The sequence below is a fragment of the Henckelia pumila genome, chromosome 2, assembly GCF_033568475.1.
Source record: "Henckelia pumila isolate YLH828 chromosome 2, ASM3356847v2, whole genome shotgun sequence".
Taxonomy (NCBI): Eukaryota; Viridiplantae; Streptophyta; class Magnoliopsida; order Lamiales; family Gesneriaceae; genus Henckelia; species Henckelia pumila.
In genome coordinates this window covers 136,408,305-136,432,771 of record NC_133121.1, presented here as the reverse complement: position 1 = coordinate 136,432,771, position 24,467 = coordinate 136,408,305, and the positions used below count along the sequence as shown (strand labels likewise).

At 34.1% G+C, this 24,467-nt stretch overlaps 3 protein-coding genes across 3 annotated transcripts; 2 read left to right on the top strand and 1 right to left on the bottom strand.

Annotated features, from left to right (window-relative positions):
• The first annotated feature begins 8,659 nt into the window (after positions 1-8,659).
• Positions 8,660-9,066, top strand: LOC140878492 (pectinesterase 2.1-like). The gene is made up of 2 exons (XM_073282093.1): positions 8,660-8,717; positions 8,774-9,066. Exons 1-2 carry the CDS (start codon positions 8,660-8,662, stop codon positions 9,064-9,066), a joined length of 351 nt encoding a protein of 116 aa, XP_073138194.1.
• A 9,988-nt stretch (positions 9,067-19,054) lies between these two features.
• LOC140878491 (uncharacterized) lies at positions 19,055-20,479 on the bottom strand. The gene has a single exon (XM_073282092.1). It carries the CDS (start codon positions 20,477-20,479, stop codon positions 19,055-19,057), a length of 1,425 nt encoding a protein of 474 aa, XP_073138193.1.
• A 1,619-nt stretch (positions 20,480-22,098) lies between these two features.
• Positions 22,099-24,238, top strand: LOC140884809 (uncharacterized). The gene is made up of 2 exons (XM_073291672.1): positions 22,099-23,357; positions 23,678-24,238. The coding sequence occupies exons 1-2, from the start codon at positions 22,859-22,861 to the stop codon at positions 23,707-23,709; spliced, it is 531 nt and encodes a 176-aa protein (XP_073147773.1). The 5' UTR covers positions 22,099-22,858; the 3' UTR covers positions 23,710-24,238.
• The last annotated feature ends 229 nt before the right edge of the window (positions 24,239-24,467 follow it).

Genomic DNA, 24,467 nt, shown 5'->3' with positions numbered 1-24,467 from the left:
TATAATCTCGAAACAAAATAAGCATGCTGAATTCGAACAAATACGAAGCAAATATTGCACTGTTAATTAACTCATTTTCTGTGGTTCTACTGATCAGTCCCCTATATGTTACTCCTCTAAGGGGCGAGGCCAAAGGAACGGTTATTATTACCCACCGCATCAGGGCCATATCAAATTAAATCGTCGGAAATTCCTTAACCATTTCTAAATCGACTCTTAACAGTGCATCTCAAATATTTCCAAATAATTCTAACATGCTTCAAATAATATCACGAATAGCCAACAAATAATATATATCAAAGTGAAACGAATATTATCATGTCGATCGAATTTTCAAAAGTATAAGTATTTATTTTATAAAACTTAACTCACACACAAAAATAAATATAAGTGTAGAAACTTATATTACACAAAAGAAAGGTAGAAGCCCACTTACACGGAAAATCTTGTTGAATCGATAACTGATATAAAATTCTTCTAAAAGCTTCATCTACTCTTTGCCAAGCCCAACTCTTTGATGCCACAAGAACTTAACTCTTAGAAGAAATATGCATGTCTTCCATATAATTTATCTCTCTTTCTTTTTATGAATATTATGGATTGAAATGATAATGTGACTAGTGTAGTATATTTATACTAATAATTCAAGCAACTCAAAGGGTCACATTAAATGTAAGGAATTGAATTTGGTTTAGTGGGTAGTAAATTGAGAGGGGAAACATGGGTTAGTGGGTAGGAATTTGATAAGTCATGGTGGTTTATGACAAATAGTAAGTATGGTATAATGGTTGATTTAAAGACTAGTCAATAATTTTTAACACATGACAAATAAATTATCTATATTGACAATTTGGACACAAAAATGGATTTTATGAACTTTATAATGGATAAAGATATATACTTGAACGTGTGTTTTCATGGTTGAGAATTTTAAAAAACAATCAATTGAGGCTTTAAGTCTAATTAATAATCAAATAATAATTATATAAAATAATTAGATATAATGTCACTCTTAAAAATTTAAACATTAATAATTCCACCTCAACATGACAATTAAGATAAATCATTATTTTGAAAATAATACTAGTCAATAAAAATAATAAGTTTTCTTGACATGTAAAATAATAAGTATAATATGAGAACCGAGATTTAGCCAAAACAATTGAAATTAGAAATCTTAGTCTTTATTTCACTAGTAGGTACAAAAATATATTTAAATATATTTTCTTTATTATACCATGAATTTGGTCACGGGTATCACATTCTTCCCTCCTAAAAAAAAAGTTTCGTCCTCGAAACTTGACATTTATATTTTGATTGTTATAAACAAACATAATTTGAAAATAAAATATCAAACGATAACTTAAAATATCTTTAGGTTTTGTTTCAAAATTATCTCAACATAAGAAAATCAAATGATTTAAAAAAATATTCTCGGAGGAGTGAATTAAAAATTAATACTTTAGAGAAAAAATTTTAACGAAGTAAAATGTTTTTTTTTATATCTAATATTAGTTAAAAAAACATTTTTTTTAAATGCATAATATTTAGGAACATAAACAGTGTTTTTCTGAAATCAGTAACAAAATTTTTGAAAATAAATTGGAAAACTCCAATAACTTGATAGATGAAAAAATAAATATTTGAAATGTATTTCCATTTTAAAAATATAAAGGAATAATGATGATCAAAATATACACAATATATGACTAAGAATATGTTAGAGAGAATAATTTGATAGTGATATATAACTTTGTCATTGAATGATTAAGAAGGTAAAAAAAATAGTCAAATGATAGAATATGAAAATTTATTATTATTTTTTTAATTATTTCTAGGAAAATATGATCCTTATGAAAAAAAAATGTATTCTTATTAATTAGGAAAAAAAAAATTTCCAAATATTTTACACTAATAAAATCCTTCGAGTGATACTATAACCCAATCACATACATATATATAACTCAATATTGTCAAGCTAACTTAAACTTCGACAATCATGACTTAAATTTTCTATCTATAATGTAATTAACACTAGCTCCCAAATAAATCTTTATAAATCCGAAATCAAAACTTAAATATTTCTATCGATCATGTACTTAAATAATATTCCCAAAATGAGTCCAACTTAATTCTAACTAATCATTCTCAAAATATTTACTGTCCTTAAAAATAATATTAGTTCCCAAGTGGTTCTTTCCTATTCTCAATCTTACTTACTTGTTTCCAAGTGATTCCTCATTATTCCAAATCTTACTTACTAGACCCCAAGATATTCATTCTCATTCTTCATCCTAATTTCCCATCAAGATCATGAACCTGGTTTGGCTCTGATACCACTTCTGTCACGCCCCGAAACCGGGCTTAGTTGACATCGGCATTGTTTAATAATTTAACATTGAAACAACAAGCCTCATAGTACAAGTCTTGCCAAAAACCAGTCTATTTTATAAATAATAACTGTTTTTACAGAGAACAAAACACAAGTGCAACAATGCGGAAGCGAAACTGAAATTTAAAGTAAAAATATTTCTTCAACTTGAACTGATCCATCATCACCAACCTCAGTACTTATTTTGTTCTTCGTCATCTAACTCATCTTCATTCTTATCTGGGGAGCAAATTAAGGGGGTGAGTGTTTTGGGAAACACTCAGAAAGTGGGGGCCGATCGAGCACGATAAACACCAAAATATATTTACATGTACTCATGTATATTTTATAATCTCGAAACAAAATAAGCATGCTGAATTCGAACAAATACGAAGCAAATATTGCACTGTTAATTATCTCATTTTCCGTGGTTCTACTGATCAGTCCCCTATATGTTACTCCTCTAAGGGGCGAGGCCAAAGGAACGGTTATTATTACCCACCGCATCAGGGCCATATCAAATCAAATCGTCGGAAATTCCTTAACCATTTCTAAATCGACTCTTAACAGTGCATCTCAAATATTTCCAAATAATTCTAACATGCTTCAAATAATATCACGAATAGCCAACAAATAATATATATCAAAGTGAAACGAATATTATCATGTCGATCGAATTTTCAAAAGTATAAGTATTTATTTTATAAAACTTAACTCACACACAAAAATAAATATAAGTGTAGAAACTTATATTACACAAAAGAAAGGTAGAAACCCACTTACACGGAAAATCTTGTTGAATCGATAACTGATATAAAATTCTTCTAAAAGCTTCATCTACTCTTTGCCAAGCCCAACTCTTTGATGCCACAAGAACTTAACTCTTAGAAGAAATATGCATGTCTTCCATATAATTTATCTCTCTTTCTTTTTATGAATATTATGGATTGAAATGAGAATGTGACTAGTGTAGTATATTTATACTAATATTTCAAGCAACTCAAAGGGTCACATTAAATGTAAGGAATTGAATTTGGTTTAGTGGGTAGTAAATTGAGAGGGGAAACATGGGTTAGTGGGTAGGAATTTGATAAGTCATGGTGGTTTATGACAAATAGTAAGTATGGTATAATGGTTGATTTAAAGACTAGTCAATAATTTTTAACACATGACAAATAAATTATCTATATTGACAATTTGGACACAAAAATGGATTTATGAACTTTATAATGGATAAAGATATATACTTGAACGTGTGTTTTCATGGTTGAGAATTTTAAAAAACAATCAATTGAGGCTTTAAGCCTAATTAATAATCAAATAATAATTATATAAAATAATTAGATATAATGTCACTCTTAAAATTTTAAACATTAATAATTCCACCTCAACATGACAATTAAGATAAATCATTATTTTGAAAATAATACTAGTCAATAAAAATAATAAGTTTTCTTGACATGTAAAATAATAAGTATAATATGAGAACCGAGATTTAGCCAAAACAATTGAAATTAGAAATCTTAGTCTTTATTTCACTAGTAGGTACAAAAATATATTTAAATATATTTTCTTTATTATACCATGAATTTGGTCACGGGTATCACACATCAGACCAAATGTATCGTCGTGGGGTACACCGGTATTGTTTGTTAAGAAGAAGGATGCGTCAATGAGGTTGTGAATTGACTACAAAGAGCTGAATCAAAATACAGTAAAGAACAAATATCCTTGTCAATGATAGATGATCCGTTCGACCAATTGCAGGGAGCGATGATGTTCTCTAAGATCAATATATCTGTGATCAAGATACCACCCGTTGAAATTGGAGGATGAGGAAATTGCTTGCGGGCGGAGTAGCACATGAATAGGCTTGTGGCATCAAACATCAAACATTCTATTATGAAAGCATTTTTTTTATATGGGAAAAGAGATCGCACTCTTTATATATAAAATACTCCTTAATACAAACATTTACATGATCAAAGTAAAGAAATTAGAATATATATATATATATATATATATACTAGGCATAAGCACGTGCGTTGCACGTGGCAAAACAATGAAACCAATATTTTATATTAATAATTATATTATATTAAAAAAAAATTCGATCAAATCTATATTGAATTCAGCTGAAAAAGACAAGAGTTGAATTTAGGCAAAAAATATAAAAAAAAAAAATTAAAAGAACAAAAATGATATGAATCTTTATTCATAAACGAGACATGTGTTAACGTTTCTACTATATGATTGTTCAAGCAGCAGAGAGTTTCTTGTTATATGACGCCGTCTTTCTTTTAATAAATTTTTTTGGCCCCAGACTTTGCGAATTCGCTTAATTAAATTTATTGTTTTTCTTTTTGTCAAAACTTATAGCACACAAACTTACAATAAATGTGTTAACCTTTCACTATACTGATACAAATGACTTAAAAACAAGATTCTAAAAAACTGCAAAGGTTCTGTTCCAAAATCAAATGTGTTAACGTTTCACTATACTGATACAAATGACTTAAAAACAAGATTCTAAAAAACTGCAAAGGTTCTGTTCTAAAAAAACTTACAATAAATGTGTTAACCGGTTTACGGTATGGTCGATTTCATATTCGGCAATGCAAAGGTTCTGTTCCAAAACTGCGGCATCTACGCACGCAAGGAATTACCGGAGCAATCAAACACCATCACTTCACAAGGCAGAAAGGCGGCAAATGAGGATACCGACACTGTTATGCATAATTGCAACTTTTCAGGGACAGATGATTTGAACGTGAAGACGTATTTAGGCCGTGTTATGGATTATGCCGGAGCTATCATGACGATGATAATAATTGCGAAATAAAACAATCAACAAGAACACCAAGATTTACGTGGTTCACCCAATATAGGCTACGTCCACGGAGCTGCTGCAAATATTTATTATCGGAGAAATATTACAAGTGTACAAAACACTATATCTCTCACACGATCCCAACACCCGAGTATTATCGAGAAAAAATATTTCTCTAACTCACACAAGAAAACAATCAAGAAAACCCAAGAAACTCTCTTTTTTTATTCTTTCTTTTTTTCTTTGCTCTCTGCGTTGTGGGATGTTACAAATGAAGGGCTAAGGTGCCTTTTTATAGGCAAACTTCATTTGTGTGAACATGAAAATTGCTAGCTTTATTCCTTTTCCATTTCACACGTTTTCCTTCAAACTTGGCAACTTTGACAAACCGTGCGCCATCATTGAAAAGATTGGCCCATTAGCTTTGACATTCACCTAAAATTTCTCCCACTTGAAGACTTGATATCAATCATGGCTTCACACAGTCAATGCAGCAACTCATACCTACCTTATTTATGCTTGTAGTCCAACTAAAGTCGAGCACAACTTTAGTTTGTCAGTGGTCACCACCTTCGTGAACAAATCAGCAGGATTTTTACTTTCAGGAATCTTTTCAAGCTTCAAGACTCCTTTCACCCGATCTCTAAGGACCCCGATTCCAAGGATTTGTTTTGCAGCACCCAAATCCTTCATAGCAAATTCTATCTTTAGTTTATCAATCTCCTTCAGATAAACTCCTGCTATTAACATATCATCTACATATACCAGTAGCATGATATAAGAACCATCAAGCTTCACATAACACCAGTGATCAACATGATACCTCGGGAAACCATCATTGTTCATTACACCATCAAACTTCTTGTACCACTGTCTTGGAGTTTGTTTGAGACCGTACAAGCTATTCTGAAGTTTGCACATCATTTTCTCTTTCTCTCGTACTTCAAATCCCTGTGATTGATTCATTTCTTCATCTAGCTCACCATGAAGAAACACAGTCTTTACATCTAACTTCTCCAGATGCAAATCTTCTTTTACCATCAATCCAAGTACAATCCTGATAGTAGTTAACTTTACCACCAGAGAGAAAATATCAGTGTAATCAATGACTTTCTTTTCACCTTTTACAACAAGGATTTATTTGTACCACTTGCTACCATCGTGTTCTAACCGGTACTCCCACTTGCTATGTAAAACCTTTTTACCTTCAGGAAGTTCTGAAAACTCCCACATGTGATTGGATGACAGTGAATCCATCACATCTTTCATGGCTAACTCCCACTGTTTAAAGGTCTCATAAACATCTGATTTATTTTTCGAAAAATAAACCCAAAATTTCCTACTCGAATCGTCAACAGTAGTGCTATAATATCTTGAGTGACCTCCAAAGGATGTCACAGAAGATGATCCACATACATCAGTTTGTACCAGCACCAAATCCGCCGATTTTGGTTCTCTAACCTCTTTTGAAAAGCTCATCTTTTTCTGCTTTTCAAAAAATACAGCGTCACATGGCTTGTGTTCAACGATCTTTAATTCTGGTAGCTTTCCATTTGAAACAAGCATCTTCATTCCCTTCTCACTCGTATCTCCAAGCCTACAAGGCCATAAACTTGAATTAGCTCCAGCATCCACAGCTGCTAATTTATATCTCAAACTGGAAGTCATATAGAGTGTTTCAGTTTTCTTTCCTCGAGCAACAATCATGGCTCCCTTTTTCACTTTCCAGGAACCATCACCAAAGATCACCTTATGACCTTCATCGTCAAGCTGTCCTACTAAAATCAGATTGCGGGTCAACTTTGGTACATGCTTTACTTTGTTGATTTTCCAGACAGATCCATTTGTCATCTTCATCCGGATATCACCCATACCAATTATTTCCAAAGGTTTTCCATCAGCCAGGAAAAGTTTTCCGTAATCTCCCGCAATGTAATTATCAAATACATCACGATTACCAATGGTATGAAACGAAGCTCCCGAATCCATAACCCAAGAATCAATCGGGCTTTCCATGGATAGTAATAGAGCATCATGTACCTCCTCACAAACAACATTTGCGTTGTTCCTTGTTGATTTGCAATTCTTTTTCAAGTGAACAGTCTCACCACAGCTCCAACACTTCACATGCTTTTCAAATTTGTTATTCTCTTTTCCATTTCTTGACTTGTATCCACCATGCCATTGGTTAAAACTCTTTTCGCCACTTTTGCCCCTTCCTCCATTATTGAGATTCAGAGCATAACTTGATGATGTTCCTTCACCAGAATCCCTCATTCGAACTTCTTCGCCAAGAATTTGATCTCGGACATCATTGAATTGTAACTTTTCCTTTCCCGCAGAGTTGCTAACCGCTGCTCGCATTGGCTCCCAAGCATTTGGTAAAGACGCCAAAAGAATAAGTACTCGAATTTCATCATCAAATTTAATTTCAATAATGTTAGCTGGGAAATAATCGTGTTGAATTCATTGATGTGTGCCGCCACTTAAGCACCTTCCTCCATCTTCAAGTTGAATAACTTTTTCATGAGGAACACTTTATTAATTGCCGATGGCTTCTCGTACATGTTCGACAAAATGGACATCATCTCCTACGTGGTTTTTGCCTCCGCCACGTTGTGTGCCACGTTCTTTGTTAGGGTCAATCGTATTATCCCTAACACTTGTCGGTCAAGAAGCTCCCACTCATCGACCGCTTTTTTCCCAATAGAGGTTGATGTAGCTTCTTGATATACAGATAATCTTTAATCTGTAACCGCCAGAACGTGAAATATGTACCGTCGAACTTATTGATTCCAGGTCCCGATCCGTCATTTCCGGCCATCGCTTCACCCGCCTTAATAAAATTTCAAAAAATCTTTTTTGATGTGAAAGATCAGACTAAGCTGCGACCACAGAGCATACTCAGAATTTTAAGAAATTTTTCACCAAGGCTCCCGGACATCGTAACAGCTCTGATACCAGTTGTTATGGATTATGCCGGAGCTATCATGACGATGATAATAATTGCGGAATAAAACAATCAACAAGAACACCAAAATTTACGTGGTTCACCCAATATAGGCTACGTCAACGGAGCTGCTGCAAATATTTATTACCTGAGAAATATACAAGTGTACAAAACACTATATCTCTCACACGATCCCAACACCCGAGTATTACCGAGAAAAATATTTCTCTAACTCACACAAGAAAACACTCAAGAAAACCCAAGAAACTCTCTCTTTTTATTCTTTCTTTTTTTCTTTGCTCTCTGCGTTGTGGGATGTTACAAATGAAGGGCTAAGGTGCCTTTTTATAGGCAAACTTCATTTGTGTGAACATGGAAATTGCTAGCTTTATTCCTTTTCCATTTCACACGTTTTTCTTCAAACTTGGCAACTTTGAGAAACCGTGTCAGACGCCATCATTGAAAAGATTGGCCCATCAGCTTTGACATTTCACCTAACAGGCCGACCATGGAAAAAGCATTCCAGAACGGTGATAATGCAAAGTCTTCTGGGAAAACTGAACCGTGTCAGACGCCATCATTGAAAAGATTGGCCCATCAGCTTTGACATTTCACCTAACAGGCCGACCATGGAAAAAGCATTCCAGAACGGTGATCATGCAAAGTCTTCTGGGAAAACTGATCGATCCAAAGGGATGGCTGGAGTGGCCAGGAGTTAAAAGATTTGACAATGTGTATGATGTGGAATTCGATAACCACGGACCTGGTGCTGCATTAAGTGAAAATCAGAGAGCTAACTGGTCGCACGTTATCTACGACAGAGCTGAGGTTGTCAAGTTTACGGCCAGAAACTTCATTGATGGTGAAAATTGGATTAAATCCACTGGAATTCCATATTACCCTGACTTGTTCTAACTTTTTTTTAATTAAAATTTGTTTCCTTCCTGATATATAGAATTGTTTTATTTAATTTGTGAATCGTACTTAACGTGTATCTATCATCTCAATATTTTCTTACATGCAACTGCGACATTGATTTGGTTTAATTTGACCAAAATATATATATTTATATTTAAAGAAACGATGAAATATGATTGATGAACTTAATTAACTGAGATAAGAAACTTTTTTTAATTTGTTTCCTTCCTGATATATTTAATTTGTGATACGTAATGTGCAGTATGCTATGATCATCTCAATATTATTTCTTCCATGCAACTACGACATTGATTTGTTTTGGTCAAAATATATATATATATATTTATATTTAAAGATGAAATATGACTGATGATGAACTTAATTAATCTGATATAAGTCATCATTTTTTGTGTGAACAGCACCTCGAAGATAATACAATATTATTATTGGGTATATCTAGAAAAGAAAATAATAAAGTTGGTATATATAGTTAATTTTAATTAGCTAGAATCAAGATATTTCACAAAAAAATAATAATAAAGAATTACCATATCTTGAATCTTGCACGAATTAATGATATCGGCCCCAAATAGAATTGAAGGGTTTGACATCATCAAATATTTCAAAAGTAACGAACTCCAATTTTGAACTTGGATCCCAAGAATAACTGTTGTTGCCAATTGTGTCTCCAGTTATTTGACCCGATTGTTGACCCGCGTTTTTTTTTCTTTCCAAAAAGACTTAAAAACACCTTCCAATTATTTTTCAAAATGTGTACTTGAAGAACACTTTTTTAAAAAACTTTTTCAAAAACAATTTACAAAATTTTAACCAAACACATATTATAAGTTTTTTTAACTTAAAAACCACAAAAAATGTTTTTAAAAAACACGTCCAAACGGAGCCTAAAGTTCTAAAAGTTCTGGTTGTTAGTATTGATTTGAAGGTGAGTAGACACATTTTAATTAAAAAGAAAATGTAATTATATAAATTATCAATTGTAATACCATTTTTCTTTTTTGAGAATAGTCACGAACTTATTATGATGATTGAAATATTAATTGTGAATTATTTATTGTTTAAATGATTTAATTTACTTTTTATTGTAGGGGAATATTTGGGGATAAATACAGAATATTAAACAATTGTTTTATTTTTTTTTAAAAGCTAAAGAACAATAGCAGTAGTTCAAAACCGGCCGCCGCTATATGTTATTTGATAACTCCCGATATCACTTCCACCGCTTCTACAGATGATATGAGAAACGGAACCACTTGAACAACCTACAACTGAAACAGTTATATGATTAATGCCACTTCCATAACCACAAAGGGCTTCAAAACAGGATCAAAACATGTTGAAGCGGTTCAAAACCGCAACTATATGTCACAAACTAGGTCCTAATAACCTTTTTTTGCAGTATTTTGTGCATGATACATAATGTGTGTGCTATCATCACAATATTTAATTTCTTGCCATGCAAATACATTGATTTGGTTTGGTCAAAATAGATATTTATATTTATGAAATATGATTGATGATCTTAATCTGGTATATATAACTGTTAATCCAATCCAATTACTTCAAAGATAATATATGCATTGGTATTGGGGGCCAGAAGGAAAAATAATAAAGTTGGTATAGTTAATTTTAGAATCAAGATTTTTCACAAAAATGGAATTACTTTCTCTTGAATCTTTCACAAATTAATATTCGGCCCCAAATTTTAGAGTCAAGATATTTCACAAATATAATATTAATTAATTTCACAAGATTTGGTGTTTTAAATGTCCTCTTACATGTATAAAAGAAAAGAACATGGACTAAATATATACATACAAGCAAGAAAAATGCCTCATCATTCGGTCACACAAGTCTTCTTAATCCTCTTCCTCTTCACACAAGTTATGTGCATGTCAATTAACAACAAAAATCTTGCTTTGATACAGCAAGTGTGCGAGAAAACACATAATCTTAGCGTGTGTATTTCTTCCTTAAAATCCGATCCTCGTGGTCTCAATGTCGGCTTGAAAGATCTTGTTGTTATTATGATGGACATTACATTAGTCAAGGCAATAAAAATATCTGAACTTATCGACAAATTGAACAAAACCGTTACGGATCCAATTATCAGATCATGCTTTAATGGATGTAGTATGTTCTATGGGGTATCTATAGGAGATCTCCAAAAAGCAATACATGCTTTTGAGTTGAGTACTTATGAAAAATCATATGACTATCTTGGTTTTGGTCAAATGGCACCGAGAAATTGTGAGGAACTTTTTTCCGAGCCACCAATGATACGCAAGTCTCCATTGACAGCCACCAATTCCTACATGCTTTCTTTGATTACAGTTGCAGAAGACATTCTATCAATTTTGATGAAGCATAAGTCACTATGATCACTTTATTTAATCATTTGATCGATCTTAATGTTAATTTAAGTTTTGGACTTTAGATTATTTTATTTATGATTTTTGTTTGCAACTCCTGTATTTCTGAATCTTATTTTAAGTTTTGATCAATATTTAATGTTGTTTTAAGTTTTGGAAGTTTACAGCCAGAAACTTCATTGATAGTGAAAATTGGATTAAATCCACTGGAATTTCATATTACCCTGACTTGTTCTAATTTTTTTTTAAAACTTTGTTTCCTTCCTGATATATATATATATATATATATATATATATAGAATTATTTTATTTAATTTGTGATTCGTATCTATCATCTCAATATTTCTTACATGCAACTACGCCATTGATTTGGTTTGGCCAAAATATATATTTATAATATTTAAAGATGAAATATGATTGATGGCCTTGATCAGTTGATCATCCGATAAGTCGTCATGTTCGGTTCATTCGATCTAATTAATTCTAATATAATTCTTTGGTATTAATTGGGTATATCCACAAGGGAAAATATTAAACTTGGTACAATTAATTTTAGAATATCGACATATTTTTACAAAAATGGAATTACCATATCTTGAATCTTGCACAAATTAATGATATCCGCCGCACATGAATGACATCAATCGACCCTTTAATTTTATAAAGATGCACTATAATATAATATATTTGTAATATTAATTAATTAATCCACCAGATTTGGTGTTTTAAATGTCCTCTTACATATATAAAATACTCCACATTTACATGTATCAAAAAAAGATAAAATATATAGACCAAATTTTAGAATCAAGATATTTTACAAATTTATTATTAATTAATTCCACCAGATTTGTTGTTTTAAATGCCCTCTTACATGTATAAAAGAAAAGAAGATGCATAGACTAAATATATACATACAAGCAGAGAAAAATGTCTCATCATTCGGTCACACAAGTCTTCTTAATCCTCTTCTTCTTCACACAAGTTATGTGCATGTCAATTAGCAACAAAAATCTTGCTTTGATACATCAAATGTGCTAGAAAACACATAATCCTAACGTGTGTATTTCTTCCTTAAAATCCGATCCTCGTGGTCTCAATGCCAGTTTGAAAGATCTTATTGTTATTATGATGGACATTACATTAGTCAAGACAATAAAAATCTCAGAACTTATCGTCAAATTGAACAAAACCGCTTCAGATCCAATTATCAGATCAAACTTTGACGGATGTAGTGTGTTTTATGGGGTATCTATAGAAGGTTTCCAAAGAGCAATAAATGCTTTTGAGTTGAGTTCTTATGAAGAATCATATGATTTACTTGATTTTGGTCAAATGGCACCGAGAAATTGTGAGGAACTTTTTTTCGAGCCACCAATGATACGCAAGTCTCCATTGACAGCCACCAATGCCTACATGCTTTCTTTGATTACAATTGCAGAAGACATTCTATCGATTTTCATGAAGCATAAGCCATTATGACTTTTATTTAATTATTTGATCGATCTTAATCTAATTTTAAGTTTTGAACTTTTACGATTTCTGTTTGCAACTCCTGTATTTTTGAATCTTATTTTATGTTTTGATCGATCTTTAATGTTGTTTTAAGTTTTGGAAGTTTCGATTATTTTGTTTACAACTTTTTTTTTCAACTCCTCGTGATCTTAAATTTGAAAAACAGTGTCCTTGATACTATAAACTTGATAAATTATGGAAGATATTAGAAATGCGATATTTTTGGTGATTAATTCGCATAATAATCAAGAAATATAAGACTAAATTTAATGTATAACACAAAATAGGGATGACAATGGGTCGGATATGAGTAGGATATCGTGTCTCCATCCCCATACCAATTTATTAAATTCATTTCCATACACATACCAATACCCATATCCATCGGGTATTCAATTTCATCCTCATCCCCATACCTGTCGGAGGATCGGATATCCGTACCTTACTCATATCTCCATTTATCGTATCTACTCCATACAAATACATTTTTCAAATTTGAATTATTTTGATAAAACTATATTTATTTACTAGATTTTTATACCAAATTTTTTAAGAAAACAATAAAAAAAATGAAACATAAAAAAAAATCTACAACCTAAGAATTATATAAAAAAATAATACTCCTACAAAATAGCATTAGATTTATACTAATAATTTTTATTGTTCCATCCAACTAACATAATTTAACAAAAAAATTAAATTAGCATTTATTTAATATAAATTAATATGTACATATATATATATATATATATATACATATAGATATTTAAATTTAATTGGGTATCGGATCGGGTATGGATATGATATTACTACATCCTCCTCCATCCCCATATACGAGATTCCCATATCCATTTACCCATTTATTTAATTGGGTCCAAAAAACGCCTTCATACCCTCCTCCATTCGGGTTGGGCATCGGATTCTCCATCGTGTTCGGAGAAAATTGTCATCCCTAACACAAAATATATTGTAGTATTAAGTGATATTTTAACATCTATATTATCTATATATACTATTCTATACTTAATTACTATTTTATAAAAGTTGAGTGTCTTTTAGTAACTGTTTTTTGGTGTATCATGACACATAAAAAATCATCTTCCAATTCTACCTGTTTTTGTTCACATTTTTCTCAGCTTAATTCTTTTTCCTACTAACCTCTTCTGCTTTTTCTTCAACCAATCTATATCATGTTTGCTTCAATAATTAATTTTACACGTACATATCTCAAATGTCAATTTGATTGTTTTGTAATGTTTTTCTATACTTTAAACTAAAATAACATCTACCAAACTAACAAATGAGAAGGGAAAAAAACTAAAATAACATCTTGTAATGATCAAAATAAATACAGTCCATACGACATACAGTCAAATGTAGGAGAAATCTTAAATTTGGCAAGATGGAAGTTGAAACGACGGTATCGTGCGTAAACTTGTTCAAATTAATGATATCGATTTCTTTTAATAAGATGCAATATTTAATTTGGACGATTACATAAGATATTTGTAATATCAATTCCATGGGATATTGTATTTTTAATTTTTTTTTAGATAGTATTTTTACTTTTTAAATTTATGTATATGTATTTCTCTTTCATTTCCCACAAGTTCCCATGCTTTTTCATACAAGTTATGTGCATGCCAAGCAACATAATGTTAACTTTATGATGAAATTGGGAATCTTGTCGGATAAGTCTATTTCGGGGTTTAGTGTGTCGTTGCCTTCAGGGGAAGAATTGAAGAGTAACAGTATGGTAAGTGTTTGTAAGATTCAAATGCAGGATTTAAAGTTGTGCGCAGTATTCATTGTTTTGGAGATGACGGATTTCGATGTGATTTTTGGAATGGACTAGTTGTCTCAGCATGAGGTCATTATTGACGGCAATCAGAGAACCGTCTCTTTGAAAGTTCAAAATAGGAACATTTGTATTCTATGCTGCATCTAAGAGGAGCATGTCGTGCGCGATTTCGACAGGTAAGGCCTGAAAGCTATTGAATAAGGGTTGTACATGTTTTCTAGCTAGCATAACTAGTAATCAGGAGGTGCAATGACCGAAACTTGAAGAGGTGAAAATGGTGAAGAATTTCTCGGAGGTTTTTCGTGATGATGTTGCGGGATTGCCTCTAGTCAGAGAAGTTGAATTCGAGATAGAGTTGTTACCTGGAACTAAGCCAGTTTCGAAAGCATCGTACAGATTAGAACCGATTAATATGAAATAATTGAAGGATCAATTGCAATAACTGTTGGATAAGAGGTTCATCAGACCGAGTGTATTGTCGTGGGGTACACCGATGTTGTTTGTTAAGAAGAAGGATGCGTCAATGAGGTTGTGAATTGATTACAAAGAGCTGAATCGAAATACAATGAAGAACAAATATCCCTTGCCAAGGATAGATGATCTGTTCGACCAATTGCAGGGAGCGGTGGTGTTATCTAAGATCAATATATTTGCGATCAGGATACAACAGTTGAAGTTGAAGGACGAGGATAGGGGTGTTCATTCGGGCGGCTTGACCCGAACCGAACCGAAATTTGGTTGAACTTTCGGTTCTTCGAAAAGCCAAACCGAAAACCGAACGAAATTGGGTGGTTCGGTTCGGTTTTTAACTGAAATTATTTCGGTTTTTCGGTTCGTTTTCGTTTTTTTTTTTAAAAAAATTTTTGAAATTTTTTTGACTCTAAAAATCGATTTTGAAAAAAAAAATTAAACTAAAACTTTGTTTAAAAAAAACTAAATATTTTTTGTTATTTGAATAATTTTTTGGAAAAAGTTAATGGTTAAATCAAATAATTGTGATTTAATGCTTCAAAAAATATATTTGAAAATAACTGCACTTTGAACAAAAAAATTTGCTAACGTTTTTAAATTTAATAACAATTTATTAATTTATAAAAATAATGTAATATATAATGCAAATATGCATATATATAATATAATAAAATAACTTCATTAATTTTTAATTATTTTCATTTCAAAAATCAATATTTTTTAAAATCACTAAATCAATACATTTTTCAAGTTGAATCCACAATTCAAATCTTGTATGTTTGACTAATTAGATAATTAATTAACCAATTATGTTTTTTTTTTCAAAAAAAAAACTAATGATGACTTTTGTTCTTTCAATTTTTCAATAAAATTAATTTTATGATCACACAATATTGATGTACATATTAATTGATTAGTAAAAAAATTCAAATTCAAATATAAAAAAACAAAAAGTTTTTTAAAAAATGATTTTTCTTTTCGGTTCGGTTAACCGCGGTTTTCGGTTCAAACCGAATTTTCGATTTCGGTTCGGATCAGACGGTTATCCGAACCGTGATCACCCCTAGATGAGAACGTGCAGAAGATAACATTCAAAACTTGCTATGACCACTATGAGTCATTGGTAAACGATTATTCCCTTTTTTCACAATAAAGAACGCCCGTCTCATGGGATCCACTTCCCAGACATCTACAACTGGAGAAACAGTATGAAAGTGATTATGTTTCACCTTGGAGATACCTTGTTCATCCAAAACAACTCTCCCCCGTCCCATGGTGTCCACCGCTCTTCTAAGTAAAGAACTCTCAAATTGGAGTCACGCAGTTGATCTTCCATCCAAGCAAACATAGCTGATTTTTCCTCAAATAATGGGAATTCCTTTGGGCGTTCGTCTTCGTCTTTGCATGTACTACCATCAAATTCAACGCAATTATGGCAGAAAACTGCTTGCAGGCGGAGTAGCACATGAATAGGCTTCTGGCATCAAACATTCTATATATTATGAATGCGTTTTTTACATGGAAAAAGATACCGCACTCTTTTTATATATAAAATACTCCCTAATACAAACATTTACATGTATCAAAGTAAAGAAATTAGACTATATATATATATATATATATATATATATATATATATATATATATATATATATATATATATATATATATATATATATATATAGTCTTGATCCCACGCACCCTAGGGTGCGGGGAAATCCGTGTGCACCCGTGCTCGAAACAACTCCGATTGACTTAAAATTTTTACGACAGGATCGTCTCAAAAATACAAATCCAACGGTGTATCATATAATATAAATTTCAATCTCAGTGGTCGGAATCGCGAAGATGACCGAAAATTGGGTGAAATCTGCAATTTTCGGCCATGTTCATGATTCTTCCGACCACTAAGATTGAAATTTGTATCATATGATATATCGTTGGATTTGCATTTTTGAGACAATCCTAGCGTAAAAATTTCAAGTCAATCGGAGTTGTTTCGAGCACGGTGCACACGAATTTTCCCGCACCCTAGGGTGCGTGGGATCAAGACTATATATATATATATATATATATATATATATAGACACACACACGAGGAGAGAAAAATGTCTCGTCCTCCGGTCACACAAGTCTTCCTCATCCTCTTTTTTTTCGCACAAGTTATGTGCATGTCAATCAACAACAAAAATGTTGATTTGATAAAGCAAGTGTGCCAAAAAACACATAATTAAAAGATCTTGTAGTGATTATGATGGACTTGACATTAGTCAACGCAATCAAAATCCCGATTGCTTTTTTCCCGGGTGGAAGATCTTCTAAAGTCCAAGTTCCGTTTCGCTCAAGTGCATCGATTTCTTCTTGCTTTGCTTTTCGCCAACCAGGGTCCTTAACAGCTTCTTTAAAGGAGGTGGGCTCACTGCCTGCAGTAATCGCTGCCAAAAACTGGGTGTGTCTCACAGAAAACTTGTCACAATTTACATAATAAGCAATGAGATAAGGAGTACCTGAGGAGTTTGACGGAGCAATGGGAGACGATGTGACAGGGTTTGTAACTCGAACGTTGTTGGTGATGAAGCCTTTAAGTTTACAAGAAGGTTTCTTGATGCGATGACCTCGACCAGATTCATGCGGAACATCTCGTCATTATTCACAACATCCCCAATATTCGAGATTACATCAGCACCAAGTTGTTGGACAGCCTCTACATCTCCATCCACAGGAGGTATGACGTGCTGGACAGCTCCACCATCGTGGTCTCCTGCTACAGGCGAGTGTGCCTCACTCCCCCTTGCGAAGGGAGTATCCCCAAAATAATTCATAGTGTCATAATACTCCTTATTTTCAAGCACATCAGGAGTATGATGCAAAGAGACAACACTGGCAAAAGGAAATTGTTGTTCACAGAAAACAACATCTCGAGATATAAAGAACACATGTTTCTCCAAGTCATACAAACGCCAACCCTTTTTACCAAATGGATATCCCATAAACACACATCGACGAGAACGAGGGCCAAACTTATCCTTCACACGAGGTTGGTTTTTGGCAAAACAAAGACAACCGAATACACGAAAGGCATCATACTTGGGAGGTGAACCAAAGAGAATTTTGTGTGGGGTTTTATTATTTAGCAACGGGGTAGGATTTCGGTTGATAACATATGCAGCGGTCAGAACACTCTCCCCCCCAAAAACGAATGGGAATATTAGCTTGAAAAAGTAATGCTCGATCCACATTAAGAATATGCCGATGTTTACGTTCTACCCTCCCATTTTGTTGTGGAGTGTCAATACAAGAGGTGTGGTGGATAATACCAGTATCAGAAAAAAATCGACGAAGGCATGTAAATTCTGTTCCATTATCACTTCGTAGAATTTTAACATGCTTAGCAAATTGAGTTTTAACCATGCTACAAAAATCCTTAATGAGTTGAGGCACCTCAGATTTTGCAAACATCAAATAAACCCATACAGCCCAAGAACAAATAATGAGCACCACAACTAGCCGGCATAGCATACGCACCCCAGATATCACAATGAATTAAATCAAAAACTTCCTTGGCTCGATTAGTACTTAAAGGAAACATGCTTCTAGTTTGTTTGGCTCGTAAACAAATATCACAAGGTTCATGAAAAGCAGTAACATCCTTAGTTCCATTAATTCTAGGTGTATCCGGCAAAAGAAAATCTACTTTCCAAGAAGGGTGTCCGAGCCTTTGGTGCCACAATTGTCGCTTATCTCCCACAGTTGCTTGATAAGCTTGAAGTTGTCGCAAAGGCCGAAACCAATAAACCCCGTCACATTATTCACCCGCTCCAATCATAGTCCTCAGAGCACAGTCCTGTATGATGCAAAGCTTATCAATAAAAGTAACATAATAAGAGAGATCGGCAAGCAAGTGAGACACAAACATCAAATTAAAAGTAAGATTTGGGGCATATAATACATGACGGGGCACCGTATTTTTGCTCAAAAAAACCGTGCCTTCTTTGGTGGCAATGGTGTGTTGTCCATTAGGCAGCCCAACGGTAGTAGGAGAAACATCAAACAATTGGCTAAATAATTTAGCATTACCAGTCATGTGATTCGAGCATCCGGTATCGATGATCCATTGAGCCGAAGAATCAAACTTACCACTCAACTTTTCGGTTGAAGAAGACTGCCCTTGAGAATTGTTGAGGAGGTTGACAAGCGTAGCCCACTGATCGTCCGAGAGACCAGCAATACCACGACGATCAGACTCTTGTACGGGCGTTGGAGCAATAGGTTTCGAGGTGATGGTGGCATGTGCGACCTGCCCACGGCCGCCTTTACTGGCACTCTTTCCTCCCCCACGTCCAGTCCTGCCACCGCCTCTACCTTGCACGCCATTGGTGCGGTTCTCGGAATACCACCAATCCGGGAACCCAACCAGTTGAAAACAATTTTCTTGTTCATGTCTAGGTTTGTCGCAATGAGAGCAGACGCCATTGCTTCGAGGCCGTCCAGTCCTCCCTCGAGCAGTCCCGTGCACCGCGAAACCGACAGTATCAGAATTGGTGGCATGGTCGCGAGCAATAGATTGATGTCGTTCTTCAGTCACGATTTTAGCAAAGACCGTGTTTAAGCTCGGCAAAGGATCCATCATCAAGATATGTGAAACAGCAGTGCCATAAAGATTGGAATCCAAACCAACAAGAAAAGCATGGACCTTTTCATTCTCCTTCTCTTGAGCAAAAACAGTAGCAGCGGCACAAGTACACGTCGGAGCTGTAGAATATCCCGCAAGTTCATCCCATATTTTTCGCAGTTCGTTGTAATAATGCACCACCGAGTGGCCACGCTGCTTGCAAGCACCCAAAAGTGACTTTAACTCGTGGATTTGTGGACCGTTTCCGATCGAGAAACGTTGTCGAATATCATCCCACATATCTTTCACATCTTCGGGTTGGGGAACAGATGAGCGTAGGACTGGATCAAGAGTATTATGAATCCATCCCACGAGAGTGGAATGAACTGTCACCCAGAGAGACGCTTCTGGAGTTCCATCATCTGGCTTGGGTATGGTTCCATCAAGGAAGCCTAGTTTATTCTTTGCACGAAAATTATTCCGCATTGAACGAACCCATTCATTGTAGTTCTCACGACGTAACACAATAGGAGAGATTGTGATTTGTGGTCCATCGGAAGGATGGAGGTAATAGGGAGATGTGGGGTCGAGGGGTTTGGTGGTCTTATCGTCACCCATGACTAGATGTCTATAGTCGGTTTTCGTGTTGAAAGGTCTAATATTTCAATCGTAGGAGAATGATTGAAATATTGGTCGTCGGTTGATACTAGAGCTCCTGCTCTTGGATTGGCTTTGATACCATAAAGAGTTTTGTGGAAAGATTTGTTGTTGTATTGAGATGGCCGAAGCCTGGAATATATACAAAACTAATTCTTGTACAGCAAGAATAAACATAAATAACAAAGCTAAACTAGGAAACAAATAAACTAAGCTAGGAAAAATATCAAAGATCTATGTACAGAATATGCACAAAGATAATATATACAGGAGGTCTCCAAAAAGCAATACATGCGTTTGAGTTGAATTCTTATATAGAATCATATGGGTTTCTTGGTGTTACTGAAATGGCACCGAGAGATTGTGAGGACCTTTTTTCCGAACCACCGACACGCAAGTCTCCATTGACAACTACCAATGCCTACATGCTTTCTTTGATTACAATTGCAGAAGACATTCTATCGATTTTCATGAAGCACAAGTCACTATGACTTTATTTAATCATTTGATCGATCTTAATGTTATTTTAAGTTTTGGACTTTAGATTATTTTATTTACGATTTTTTTTTTGTAACTCCTGTATTTCTGAATCTTATTTTAAGTTTTGATCGATCTTTAAGGTTGTTTTAAGTTTTGGAAGTTTTGATTATTTTTATTTATAAATTTAATTTGTTTGCAACTCCTCGTATTTTTGAATAGGAATTAGATGAAAAAAAAGTGCCTTGATACTAAAATTGATAAATTATATATATATATGGAAGAAAGGCGAAATGAGAGAATTTTGGTGAATAATTTGCATAATAATCGAGATATATAAAATATAGGATATGCTAAATTTAATGTATAGCACAAAATATATTGTAGTATTAAGTGAGATCTAAACATAAGTAGTTATACATCCCGGTGTTTTGGTATGTTATTTTATTGGAAAAATTGCTTTTTGGTCCTGTATGTTTGTCACTTTGCGATTTCAGTCATTTATATTTTCAGATTTCAGTGTTAGTCAGCTATCTTTATTTTTTTGGCAATTTTAGTCTTTTTTTCCGACGTGGCGCTGACGTGGCATCAATTCAGTGCTGATGTGGAGCTGACGTGTACAATGACACGTAAACATTTTCGAATAAAAAGGACCTAAATTGCCAAAAATCGAAACATACATGACTAAAACTGAAATATGAAAACATAAAGGACCAAAATCACAAAGTGACAAACATACAGGATCTTATTAAACAAAATAACATCTTGTAATGAACAAAATAAATACAGTCCATACAGTCAACTGTAGGAGAATCTTAAATTTGGCCAGATGGAACGACAACATCGTGCGTAAATTTGCTCAAATTAATGATATCGATTCCTTCTAATAAGATGCAATATTTAATTTTGAATGTCGCAAAAGATATTTGAAATATCAAATACTAACACTACCTAGACGTGATGCTATTAGATTAGTAGATTAGCTGGTAATTAGTTAATTACATTAGATTAGTTTTATCAATTAACTCAACTCATATAAATGTACTTGTACAGTTTCGAATTACTTAATTCAAAATTTAGAATTCTCATATTCAACAAGGAACTCCAGGAACTCCATCGTTCCTAATATGGTATCAAAGAAGATAACCGCTTCCGCCCATCTTTTTTGATCACCGAATCGATCGGAATTTTTCGTTGATCAGGAATCTCTGAGTTCCAGATTTAATCGACTTCTTGTTTCTTGAGTTTATTTCCCTGAATTCATGGCAAATCCGAATCCATCTGCCTGGAACTTGCCTGCCGGTCGATCGACAATTGATGATCCTTCAAGCCCCTATTATCTGCATCATTCTGATAGTCCTGGGCATCTTCTTGTCTTCCAACAACTCACTGGTGATAATTTCGCCTCATGGAGTCGCGCGATGAAAATTGCTCTTTCGGTGAAGAACAAATTGCCCTTTATTGATGGCTCAATTTCTAAACCAGCCATTACTGATCCGGATTTGTTGAATGCTTGGACAAGAAACAATAATATTGTCATCTCTTGGCTTCTGAATTCGGTTTCCAAGGAAATCTCTGCAAGTATATTGTTTGCTGAATCGGCTGCTGATATATGTAATGATCTCCAAGATAGGTTTCATCAAAGCAATGGTCCTCGCATCTTTCAATTACGCCGGGAATTGATGAATCTTTGTCAAGATCAAGACTCGGTTAATACCTATTTTACAAAACTCAAAGCTCTTTGGGATGAATGAAATCAGTTTCGTCCGATGTGCTCTTGTGGAAAATGTCAATGTCATGGTGTCAAGAACATAGATATTTTTGTTCAGATGGAATATACTATGGCCTTTCTTATGGGTCTTAATGATTCTTTTGCTCAAGTCAAGGAGCCAGGTTCTGCTTCTTGATCCTATGCCACCTATCAATAAAGTTTTTGCCTTAGTCGTACAAGAAGAACGACAAAGAGCCATTGGTCATCAATCTTATACAGCTCCTCCAAACAATGGCATGGCATTTGCCATTAAGAATGATTCTGCTCGTTCACAACAAAAGTTTCCAAAGGGCAGGCCTTATTGCACATCATGTCATGGTCCTGGACACACTAAAGATACATGCTACAAGCTTCATGGCTATCCACCTGGATATAAACACAAGAACAAAAACTCTGCTAAAAGCTCCCCTGCCCCTGTGAATCAGATTTCTGAGTCTTTTCCTTCAACTGAAACTCCTGTCAACTCTACTATTCTTCAGCACATTGACAAGAGTCAGATGGAACAATTGATGAATATGTTTGTTCAACATCTCTCAACATATGACCGCAAGAATGTTTCCCAAGCTCACATTGGGGACAATTCTGTAGAAGGTACCTACTTTTTCACTTCATTTCCAAGTCATTTGCATTCATCATCCTGCTGGATAGTTGATTCAGGGGCATCTCAACATATTTGTTCCAATGCGAATGCATTTATTTCGCTCAGGGCAGTGGATAATTCACGTGTAACTCTGCCTAATCATGAGCATGTCGATGTGAAGTTCTGTGGTGATATTCATTTGGAACCTTCAATGATTCTTTTGGATGTTCTCTATATTCGAGATTTCAAGTTTAACTTGCTCTCAGTCAGCTATCTTATTGCGCATTCTCCAATGGTGATTAGTTTCTATCATGATTCATTTACCATACAGGACCACACCAAGAGGATGATTGGCAAGGGTAATAGGATCAAAGGTCTCTATGTTCTGGATGTTTCTGCTCATTCTCCAGACATCTCTATCAATCAAATTGACCTGCAAGTTTGGCACAACCGTCTTGGACATCCATCTTTGAAGGTTTTACAAAGTTTGACACCTCACATACATCTTGGGGCTACTGCTACTTCCAGTAAAACACCTTGTTCTATTTTTCCATTAGCAAAACAAAAACGTTTACCTTTTGTATCTCATCATATGTTGTCTCCTCATGCTTTCGATCTTATACATTGTGATGTTTGGGGCCCATACCATGTACCTACATATAATAATCAAAGATATTTTTTGACATTGGTTGATGACTATACAAGGTTCACATGGATTTTTCTCCTTCACCACAAATCTGATGCTCTAAGTGCTGTTTCTCGATTCTGTGTACTCATTGAAACACAATTTAATCAGAAAATCAAAGCTTTCCGCACATATAATGCCAAGGAATTAGCATTCACTTAGTTGTGTCAACAGAGAGGGATTTTACATCAATTCTCTTGTGTCCAAACTCCTCAACAAAATTCAGTCTTGTGTGCCTATACAATTTTGGAATGAATGCATTTTGACAGCAGCCTTTTTGATCAATCGGATCCCATCTCCATGGAATCACAATAAGTCTCCTCATGAATCGTTATATCACAAAGTTTTTTATTATTCTTGGCTGAAGGTATTTGGGTGCCTAGCTTTTGCCTCAACATTATCAGCTCATCGTCAGAAATTTCTTCCTCGAGCTAGA